The sequence below is a fragment of the Lichenostomus cassidix genome, chromosome 1Ab, assembly GCF_008360975.1.
Source record: "Lichenostomus cassidix isolate B80296 chromosome 1Ab, HeHo_3.0, whole genome shotgun sequence".
NCBI lineage: Eukaryota > Metazoa > Chordata > Aves > Passeriformes > Meliphagidae > Lichenostomus > Lichenostomus cassidix.
In genome coordinates this window covers 59,129-70,631 of record NC_139481.1, presented here as the reverse complement: position 1 = coordinate 70,631, position 11,503 = coordinate 59,129, and the positions used below count along the sequence as shown (strand labels likewise).

Genomic DNA, 11,503 nt, shown 5'->3' with positions numbered 1-11,503 from the left:
TTTGCAGAGTGATTCATCTACATAATTTGAGGCATCACTTTGATGAAGTAAATTGTTTGGTAGAAAGGCATATGGATGAGGGGTGAATCTAGAAGCAGATCTCTCTATTGGGCTGGGCAAACACAACCTTGGGGTCTTTTCAGGAAGTGACCTTGCTTGTTTAAAAGTTCATGCAGTATATCTGTAGTACAGCCTGCAGATAAGGCAAAACACACTCTTGCCTGACTCTAGCTTTGGTCCCTGCTATGTCTCTCTGTCATGTTCTGGGGCTAATACCTTCAGGAAGCTGTAGAAAGACAAGGGGGAGGTCAAACTTCTTATCAGACCAATAAGTGTGTCTGGAAACAGGATAGAAGCTTTTGAGACCTTCTTGAGCATATTAATATGCATGGAGGGTATGTTAACAGGAAACCTTTCAGTGCCTTAGACGAGAGAGCTGAACTTTATTTCAGTGAAACAGCTGAGATCAGAAGTGTCAGTCGTGAAAAAAACTTACCAGCATTTGCAGTTTTATTAGTAAGGATCCTGTCAAATGAAGCCTATGAAATGTCATGTTGTTAAACACAGAAAAATCGATTGCAAAGTTTTATAGTATTGGAAGGCAGGAGAGGTTTCACCCATGCTTGTGATCAGCACTCTCGGATTTATTAACAGTGATGTTTCAACCGAGGAGGGATGAAGTGTGAGGAAAACACCACGAGAGGGAGATGTTGGAAGCAGGAAAGCTGTCGGGTTTTTCAGCATTAAACAGCAGGGTTATTTTTAAAAGGCACTACACAAAAGATTCTTAAACTTTCATGGAGCTCACAGAATCTTTAAAATAAATATTATTCTGGGAAAGAATTTGTCTGTAAAGCTAGAGATCGCTTTAGGAATAGAAAATCAAAAAACCAACCAAACACACCACAACCAAAAGCCTGTGTGAAGCCTATTTAAAATGTTGTGTTTATTAAAAATTAAATCCTCACTAGACACCATAATGCCTGTCATTTTAAGGTCAGATATTTTAACCTCTGCTGCTTTTATATTTATTTCAAGTGGTAAAATGCATTCTGCAGTATAGATATAATGACATTTTACTGCTGAATATGAGCAGAGGAGTGTACAAGGAGTCAGACCTGCTTAGATCACCGTTTTCCTCGTATCTGGTTTCTGATACGTATTTCTCACCACTGTTAAGACACCTCCCTGTAAAAACTTATGATATTTCACAAAGTTCAGCAGTAATTAAATGCATATTTGAACTCCTAGCCAGTCTTAAAAAATGAATGTAGGAGTAAATGTCAAGTCACGTCAAATACATAGGGCTAAATGTGGATATTAATTATATAATGAGAGGGACTCAATTTACTTTGTAATGCAATTAAAGAAGACAGAAACTTACAGTCTGTTTCTGGAAAAGAGTAATGCCTGTTTAAAAATAGCTTTCTACCCAGAATAGTCTGCCTGTCTCATATAATATCAGTTGGGGGTGGGGGGGAGGTGGAAATCCCAAACCAACACAACAGAACAGCTTCTTTATGGAAGTATCCAACCCAAGTTTTAAAACAACAGAAGTTGACAGTTGGGTGCCCAGGTGCACTTTTAGGCATAGAAGCAAAGGCTTTGCTTTTTAAACAGGCTGAAGATCACATCAAAATTTAGCTTCCCCTTGTTTTTTCATTCCCCATGGGAACATTAAGGATATGATGAGTCCTGTGTTCCTTTGGACAGGAGGTAGAGGGTTCATTTTTTCAATACACAGTTTTAATACTGTTCTAGATTATTCTAGTAGTCTGGTGGTCTCCTTTTTTTCTTTGTTAAATTTTTTAATATGTTTCTTGCTTCAGAGTGGATAGGCAAGGACTCCTTTCCAGCATATGTATCAGAAGTGGAGTTTGTTCCTCTATCCATAAGAAAAGTATGAAAACTTTATTAACCAAAAGCACTTGCTCCAACAGGCATCCTGATGGAAAAGTACCATGTTCCTGGATACTTACTGCACTTTAGTTCTACTTTGAGTGGTTTTCATATTCCTCTTCATTTTAGCGTACCCTCCGAAAATACCGGTAAGTGATTTGGATCTGACTGCTGATCTTTGGTCAACACAAAAAAATGTGCTTTAGTACTATTTTACAAGTGTACTGCCAAGATTATGGAACTTTTTTATATTGTCTTATGGGTGAAAACTCACAAACTGAAATTAACCTTTGTAGTTTCAATGCAGGTAAAATTTCAGAGCAGAGGTAGACTTCAACTCAGCATTTTACAAAAACTGAATCTCAGCTGTTCCCTGGAATTGGTAGGAGGCAGCAATTCATCTTCAGATCACTTATCTTCCCTTTCATAATTTCTGTATGAGCACAGCACTTTCAAACACAATGGGCTAAGCCCTTATTTAGTTGCCTGGAGTAAGAGCTATGAATGTCAACTGACAACATCATCTGATGTTTAATACCCACATCTGAAAAGTGTAGCTAACATTTCTTAGTGCTCTCTGAAGTGGCATTTCAATACCACAGTGATGACTACTTGTAAAGACATTGGTTATTAAGAAAAACACTCACTGTGAGCACAGGTCTTACCAGCAGGCTGACCTTTAAATCCAGGCAGACATCCTAAAGAACTTGTGCTCTTTACCAGTCTATGTGCTTTCCAAGCTTCTGCTCCCATCTAAAATTGAACATTCACATCCACCTTACAGGTAATGAAAGTTTTGTTAAAGCTTACAAAAACTGTTCTGTGAAAGGGATCAACCCAGGCCTTATGCTGGCTCTTGTAAAATTATTTCACTCAACAATGATCTTGCCAAAACAGCCCAGTGCTAACTGACTAACATTTCACTAGCATTTCAGTTCTCACACTCCTCAACCCTCTCTACTTTCTTTCATCACTCAAGGGGAAAAAAAAAGATACTGAAACAGGAGACAATACTCCTTTATAAATCTGCTTCCCTACTGCTGGTGCCTCTGCAAGGCAGCTTTTAGGTATACTTGGTGTCTAAGCATTTAATTTATATGAATTTCAGCAAGTGTAAGGCACACAAGGATATGATTTAAATACAAATACATTATCATGTGAAGCCGCAGTATTTTGCTTTTCCTTAGTGCAAGTGTTCTAGCACACAGAAAAAACCTACTCAGAATTCTGAAGTTAGATTTCAATCAGCAAGGCTGAATTTACTAGAAATTATGTGGCACACAGGGACATGACTTAGTGGTGGACTTGGTAGTGTTTGGTTAATGGTTGGATTAATTGGTCTTAAGGATTTTTTCCAATATAAGTGATCCTGTGAAATAATTGTTTATACTTCAGTTGCACCTAGAAGCTCTTTCCAAGACCATGTTGCTGTTGAATAAATACAGACTAAATCTCTCCTCTTGAACAGCTTAAGTGGCACAGCCCTAAACACAGTAAATCTGTAGCAGAACTTGAAATAGAAGGGCAGGTCTTCTATGTCTAGACCATCCACTTCACCATACCATCTCCCACCTTTAGTTTCTACTGTCTTACTACTCCAGATATTGACCTTTGGAGGACATTCACTGAATCCCAAGAGCTGCCTCTGCTCCATTGTTTCAGCTTGTTCCAACTTCAAGACTAACCATCTCTTACACAGATTTCCTTCTCTTTCCAAATACATTGTTGATTAACTTGGCCATTGACTTGGATCTACTCGGTCGTCTCTTTTCCTTCACTTTGAAATTGGAAGTGATATTCCTCAGGACTTTGGTGAACATTGCCACAACTTCCTGATAATGTTCTGCTGCAGACAGTTCACAGAATTGGCACCTGTTATCTATTGCCAGCTTCTGTGCTTCATCCCAGCCAACTTCCCTCATGTGGCATAAATCCTGTTTATTGCCAACCAAAAATATTGATGACTCAACCATTCTGAAATGAAAAAGGTTCCCATTAGAGAGCAGATATGTTACAATACTGTGTCATATATTCAGCGTGTATGAAAAATATTAATAGGCATTGCAAGAAAACCCAAAAAGAACTACCCAGTCCCCTAGGCTTGCCAGGAAGAATTCTAGTTTTTCATTTGCTGAAGTCAAATGCCTAAGGTTGTTCCAGACAAGCTATCCTATAACAGCAGATTTTCTTTTTTTTTTTCTCTACTCAATGAATTAATGAATTTTTAATCCACTGCTGTTTTCACACTCTGTGCTGCTGAGTATATTGTCAGCACATGGATTTCTTGAAGAAGCAACGTGATCATTATCTCCATTTATAGGCAACGGAATAGAGTCCAAGAAATACGTCAGTGTCAGTGGCATAACTCAGAAGGAAGCACAGGAAAACTAATTCAAAGCTTCTGCTATAATTATTCCTTTCAGAGAAACCTTAATTAAGAAAGTTCAGCAGCAAAACAGACAGAAAAGTGGAGGTTTTAATCCACTTCTAAAATAAGAAAAGGATTTCACTCTTTTATTTAGAAAGCACCTCAGCTGACTAATGCAGGAATGCACACCACCATCCACACTCACATCCGCAGTTCTGGTGGTTCTTTGTGAAAGTAGTTTCTTTCTTACCATATGGTCACCCTTATGCCCAACTGATGTTGGGGTCACTGCTAAAGGCAGTTTAGGAGACATTTGTGGTATTACTTTCATTTATTGTGGAAAACGCTCTCTTCAACCCCCACACTGGAGCATCTCCATTGGTAATTGAGTGGAAAAGCACAGGCTTTTACCTGTGTAAAACACAGGAGACAGATTTATGGCAAATATTTAAATACTAGTTCTGTAAGAGATAAGAACCAAAATCATTATGTACTTGGGTTTGGATACAGTACAATAGATTGTAATTTGGCATGTACCTTGTTGTTAGCATTCTGTTATGTCACTTCGGTGCTGCTGGATTTTAATTGCTACTAGGATGCCTGCAAGCTCACAGAAATGTTCTCAGCTTTTCTCTATGTTTTCTGAGGGGAAAAAAAGTAAATAATGCCACTTACTTTTTACAAACTCCTACATGAGACTCTCGGATCCTGTACAGCAGTGCTTTTGCAAATGCAAATGATGCTCTGTCACTGATGTCATAAACAATGATAAATCCATCAGCCCAGTGGAGCTCATCTGTGAGGGAGAGCTTCCCCTGCCGTGGCTGAAAGAAGTTCAAATTCACATGTTCAAATGTTACTCTTGTCACTTCAGAGCATTTTTTGTAAATATGAGAACACTGTATATTTTACTGCAAAAGATATTTAATAGGTCTATGCTGGCATTGAATTCAAGTGAATACTGCTCCAAAAGCCTAAAACATAACCACAGCTAAAGATGGCACTTTGGATCAGTGACAAGTTCATTATGAAATGTTTACACTTTGTTTAAGCAGCAGAATTCCATAACCTGTACAGCCACTGCTTGTGCTGAATATTCTGCAGGCTTACATGAGAATGAAACATACAGGAGCCATAAATTTGTCTGCTTTCTGGTTCTAGCTCTGGTTTGCACGCTCCTAATATTTCAACTACAGTAAGTGTAATGATTTTCTTCATTTGCTTTATCTTTGAATTGTTCAAGTTTCAAACACTAATTACGCATATATTGAATTTCTGGAGAGCTAGAAAAAAAAACTTTTTTCAATCTGCAGTTGAGTTTAGTAAAACTAGTGACAAAAGTCACTCAAGTGATAATAGGGTTACACTAATCCTTGCCTCCCTTCACACTAAGAAACTGTCAGACTTCTTATTTCCAGAAAGCAACAGCTGTAAACTGTCCCATTAAGCAAAGGAATGTAATTTCAAAACTATTCTAAATTAGCTTATCTCTGCACATGATTTGGCAGTGGCAAGCAAGACCGTGTGACCTAAAATAGATAAAATACTGGAAGCTGATCAGAAAAAGTGAAAACTAAAAAAATTTACTTCTCTGTGGAAAACCCATCTAGAATAGAAAACTGGGGACTGTTAAAGCCGATTCCTTATGCACCTTCCTACTTGTATAATCTCTACTGCTATCCCATCCTGGTTGCCCCAGTTAGCTCAGCATCAGGGCAGCACTACAGCAGCATAAACATCTGGACTGGAAAGGTGTAATTTACCAGGAGGGATGAAAGCAATGCTGGCACTGAAGGGGGATGCATGAAAAAACAAGATGAAACAAGTTCCCTAAACTGTCTGAAGACTTCAACAGTTGTAATAGAAGATTTTTAATGCTGGGGGGACTGTGCAGCAGGTTTAGGCGCAGGAAAGGTGACTTGTATGTGTGTCACAGCTGTCTCCCAGGTGAATGAAGGGACAGTAAATTTTGCAGAACTGAACTCCAGCTACTATAGGGAAGCCTCAGGGGGCAGGAAGACTGAAACAAAAATGGCAACTCCTCCTTCTCCTGTCTGGTCCTGTTTACTTCTCTAGTCCCCACAGGATGCAGGACCCGTGTGTCCTGCATCCTGTGGGAACCCATCCAGTCCTAAGAGACAAAAAGCAATACCAGCCCTACCTGATCCTGTGACGGAACTAAGAAGAGGTTGGGAAGAAAGCAGCAAAAAGCTAAAATTAGGCCTTTTCCTAAGGAAAAATCTAGCACAAGACAGCTCAGAGAGTGCTAGCACAAACATGTGCCCATACTGTAGCAACCAAAGTCTCTCATAATTTATGCCTAATATGTTTAACCCTATCCATCTGCTGCGCCCAATGTTTCAATATCTTAATAAAGACTTGCTCCCATGCCACAGGACTTAATATGACAGCAAGGGGAAGCTGTAGGTAAGCTCAGGAAAGGGGTCTCAGACAGGCAGAAGCAAGCCCATAGCACAGTAGCTTCTAAGAGGAATACGGCAAGAGAAGACTCCATTGTGTTATGTGACACAGTGGTTATTTCAGGATCCTCACTGCCCTGGGACAAAAAATGCTGTTTGTCTTACACTGGTTTTTAAGTCTTGGAATTTAAGTGTGGATCAGACTTGCAGTGCTTTGGCTTTCATATCAGCATTCCTTACCCCAGGAGGTGAAAAGCAAGATAGCCACCCAAAAGGGAACCAATGTGATCAGCCAGAAGGGCCAATGTGATCAGCCAGACAGACCTGCATGTGTTATACAGTACCTAAGTGTCGCTGTTGAGCAGCTAGCAGAGTAATGAAGGCACCAGTTCTCAGTGGCAAGAAGGAATGACCTTTATTGTTTTGATTTCATCATATATATAGTTTTCAAAAGTCACCCAGATTGGTCAGTCAGAAGCCTTCCCCCAGGCCTGACTGGCCAGGCCTGCACTGTCCAAGTTCTGGGACACTGTTCCAATAACATCCAAACTTTATCTTTATTTATAAAACACAAAAAGAATTCTCGTGGGAAAAACCTGTGCTAGCCACACCTAAGTTTCTCTATTCCTGTAAATTAAGTAAATTAATACAAAACTTTATTTCAGAGTGGTTTACTGTGATTAAATTTTAACTGTCACTGTGTACAAGCTGCATTATGGCCTTCCTTGGAAAAGGAAATTGTTCTGCGAATGCAAGCCTTACTTCCAGGTCTGTCTACTTTGACCCTTTCTGCAGCCATTTAATAAACTGCTTGCTTTAATAAGCTGTATTTCATTCATTTAGGGTATTTGAGAAAACTGCATGTAATCAAATAACTTATCTCTGTATTTACCTATGTAAAGCAAAAGTGATGAGTTATTTCTGTTATTATTCCAAAATGCAAAAGCATCTCCAGAAAATTTCAGCAATGATTTCTTTGATGAAATGGGAAAGTACTCAGCAGTTCTGAGCCCCAGCACCTATAAAATTTCAGTGTTAAAAAAAATCCAAAAGAGCAGGCACAAATTCCAACAGCAAAAACTTGGTAACCCCTCGACCCTTTTAACCATATACACAGGTAATGAAGAACAACCTTTCTTTACCCTCCTCCTGCTAAATTCTTACCTGTGAACAAGGGTCATAAATTTCCAGGTGTATCTGCCTCCCATCCAGGCATAAGTGTTTAGTGTAGATGCATTCTAAAAGAAAGATATTATCCAAACAAAATCAGTGTTACTGATTGGGGATAACAGTGAAAAGAAAAGGCAGCAACAGTGAAATCTGATAATACGGAGAATTTTTTGAGTACTGGTTGTTTGGTTTGTTTTTCAGGGGGTTTAGAATTTTTTATCTCTGATCTGTTTTTTTTGGAGATGAGGAAGGCTGCTTGGGGGTTCTTTTTTGTTTGTTTGATGGGTTGTTTTGTGGTTTTTGTTTAGTTGTTGTTTTAGTATTGTTGACTGGTTGTTTACTTTTTTTTTTCACACACACTGGAAACAAACCTATTTAATTTTGCACTTTAGGCAAGCCAGCACCATTTCACTGTTGTGTTCCCATCAAAGTTTTGGTAAATTAATACTTTCAGACCCTCCCATTCCTCTTCCAAAATGGAGGCGAGGAGGATACACAATCCTCACAATCAGCTAAATGTTGATGATCACTCAGCTTGGTACCAGGGCTCAGTATTATAAAAGTAGTCAGCCAGACTATGATTCAGAATCAGTTCTGATTCTACACAAAAGTCATTATTTAGCAGTGATGTTACCATGGCATCTGGTGTTTTAAAGAGTTCTCATACCAGGCAGCATTAGACCACGAGTATTTACAGGATCATGCCCTTAGGATCTAGTCCAAAAATATTTCCGTAGCATGAGTTCTCAGATTTAGGACTCTCCACCAGCACTGGCAACACTGGGAACTCTACTGCTGACACACCATCGCTGTTATATTAAGCAGCAGGATGTTCTAAGCAAGTGTAACCAGTTTACGGTTGCCAACAGGTTGCCAACACTATAATTTGTTCATTTTCTGAATGACAGAGACCGTAATTGGTGTTGACACTACAGAAAACACACTTAAAACTGTCTAATGAAGGATAGCTCTCTGACCTCTGAAACTCAGCATCTTCAGCATTCTTCATGCACATTTTAAGAATTCATCTGATGATAAACTATCAGTCCCAAGCATCTCGGCGTATAAAATCTACAGCCCCTTGTTTGTTTTCTTAATTAAACAAAAATTTAATTATTATTTTGACTCTACTCACAGTGGCATGATCTTTATTTTACCATGCCTATTCCCACTTTCCTCATCTCTAGACACAGTGCTAAACTTATCTTCCAACAAACATTTCTTAACAAATGAAAATGTTCTGGGGGTTTGACATGCCTTTTCCAGGAATTGCAGTACTGGAGGCTCAGAACAGGGAAACCTGGTTTTAGTTGTAGGTGGCTTGGAACACACACGGACCACAGAGAGCACTCCATGATTTACATGTCATAGCTTAGAACTAAAGCAGCTAGCTGGGACACAAACTGTTCAGTCTGTGTCTGTATAATAACAAGAAAATTGTTACAGCACATATGCACAATTGTAACTCTTCCTTCAGAATAAGTTCACTTGGGTATATTTAGTACAATTCATCTTAGTACTTTTTTTTTTTTTTTTTGTTATTTACGGATCACTAGAAACTGTCCTGGGGCAGGGGTGTGTGTGGAAGTGTGGAGAGAGTCCTTCACTTTAGCAGGGAGAGTGGGATAGATGGCAATCTCTGTGCCTCGTTATGTTTTGGCAGTTCTGCCACATCAGCTGTGGGCGCAGCACACTTCCAAAGTTATTTGTGCATCAGCTGAATAGTACTTCTACCCAGCGTGTAGAAGTCCAAATCCTCCTTTGCCACCTTCCAATATCTTAGAAATATTTTAAGGATCAGCATGTTCGTTCTGGCACGAATGTGACATTCTATCCTGTGTACAAGGCTTTCCCCAAAGCCATCAAACCAGCGCAAGTCCTGCTTCACTGCGGGCTCCCCGTTATGCTTTAATTAACTAGTGCCAGATAAGCAATCTGTTGCCCCTCTCCCCTGGAACCGAGGAGGGGAGATACTCAGTAGAACTGGTGTTGGGGTTTTTTTTCTGGTCTATTCCTTTACTCTCTCCATCTCCTTTCTGATGGAGCTGACCATAACCCATCCTCGCTCAGCACTCGCAGCCCGGCTCTCTTCCCTTGCCCAGCCGCTGCACCAGCTGCTTTGCGAGGAGCACCTCGCCAGCTCCGTGCCCGTTGCCTCTTCCCCTCCCCAGGGCTTACACCCAACCAGGATAACCGAACGGAAACTCAAATCCCGAAAAGTTCTGCGGCATCACGTTTTTATCCCATTTCTCCATCACGTAAGTGCTTGAAGCGTCGCATCTTGCGCTCCCCGGGGAGCGCTCCCTCCCTCCATCCGTTGTCTCCCTGCCTCCCCTCGGCGCTCACCGGCGTTGGACGCGTACTCTCCGATGAACCTCCGGGTCAGGAACCGCACCGCCAGCGCTGCGGGAGGGAAGCAGAGCCAGGTTTAGGGGGGCCGCGCCTCTCCCTCCACCAAACCCGAGGCACTCCCTGGCTGTCCCCCTTACCCGACTTGCCGGCTCCACTGCCGCCCAGCACGGCCACCTTCACCTCGGCCATTCCGCTGCCACGCCGCCCCAGCCGCCTCCGTGCCTTTAAGGCGCCTCCGGCGACACCGCCCCGCATCCGGCCCCTCCCGGCTCCCCGCCCGCCGGCGCCGGGGGAGGTGCAGCTCCCCGCGGCCGGGCCGAGCTTTCTCAGCTTCTGAGAGGCGCCTTGGTCTTCATCCTCTTCCCCACGAGTGGCCCGGTGTCGTTCCCGGCCGCGCAAACTTTCTGCAGGTCGCCTTCCTGCCGCCTCCCCTGGCGGGCTGGCGGGTCCCTCGCCTCCTCCTCCCCTCAAGTGCGATCAGGAACTAGGGGGAAAAAAAAAAAAAAAAAAGGAAAAAGAAAAGGAGAAAACGAAGGGGGTGGGTTTTTTTTGTTTTGCACTAAGTTTGTTTTGCAGGCTTGTCATCATTTTATACCAGGACTATGAAAGTGAAGAAACTAAAGTGATTTTATTTTAAGTGCTGCTCGGCGTAATTTGCTATTTAAAAAAAAGAAAGGGATTTGCACTTGTCTGGTGTTCTCTCCCCCAGGTTTCAAAACTCTTATCACTCAAAAAGCTCTGATCCATTAAAAAACTTCTGTGCGCCTACCTTTTTATGCCTGAGAATGTTTTTATTTAAAGTTATGTGGTGATCAGTCGAGGCTTGCAATACGCCTGTGAAAAGGGAAAATGTGGAACAGCAAAATGCTACAGATGTGGAAGGTGAGAGAGAAGGGGCTCACCCCAACGGAAAGACACCCTGTGTCTGCTGTACCTTTTTGTTTTGAGATTCTTCAAGCGGTCTCTAATGTCTATTTGGTTCTGAAAATGCACAAAATTCATCTGTGCAAATGTTTAGTTAGTACACCGGTAAATAAAAGATTGTTTTAAAGTCCAGGTTGCACTTGTATGCTTGTACTGTTCATGTGTATTTTATTTGGTTTACATAAGTTTAGTATACTTATTCTGATATTTTAACTCTCTTCTGGTAGAACTGTTGTGCATCATATAAATCATTCAATAAAGCACTGTTTCAGTGTGCTTGCTTGGGGGTATTACAGGCTCAAGAGATTTACATGAGCTCAAGAAAACAGGCAGGTGAGGTATTTTAACGTATGTTTGTTACAGCTGATGG

The 11,503-nt window shown here is 41.2% G+C and overlaps 1 protein-coding gene across 1 annotated transcript; it reads right to left on the bottom strand.

The window, feature by feature from the left end:
• Positions 1–922: 922 nt before the first annotated feature.
• RERGL (RERG like) lies at positions 923–10,600 on the bottom strand. Its single transcript, XM_085049234.1, has 5 exons — positions 10,347–10,600; positions 10,204–10,260; positions 7,852–7,925; positions 4,943–5,091; positions 923–3,873 (listed from the first exon to the last, which is right to left on the bottom strand). The coding sequence occupies exons 1-5, from the start codon at positions 10,462–10,464 to the stop codon at positions 3,591–3,593; spliced, it is 681 nt and encodes a 226-aa protein (XP_084905360.1). The 5' UTR covers positions 10,465–10,600; the 3' UTR covers positions 923–3,590.
• Positions 10,601–11,503: the final 903 nt, after the last annotated feature.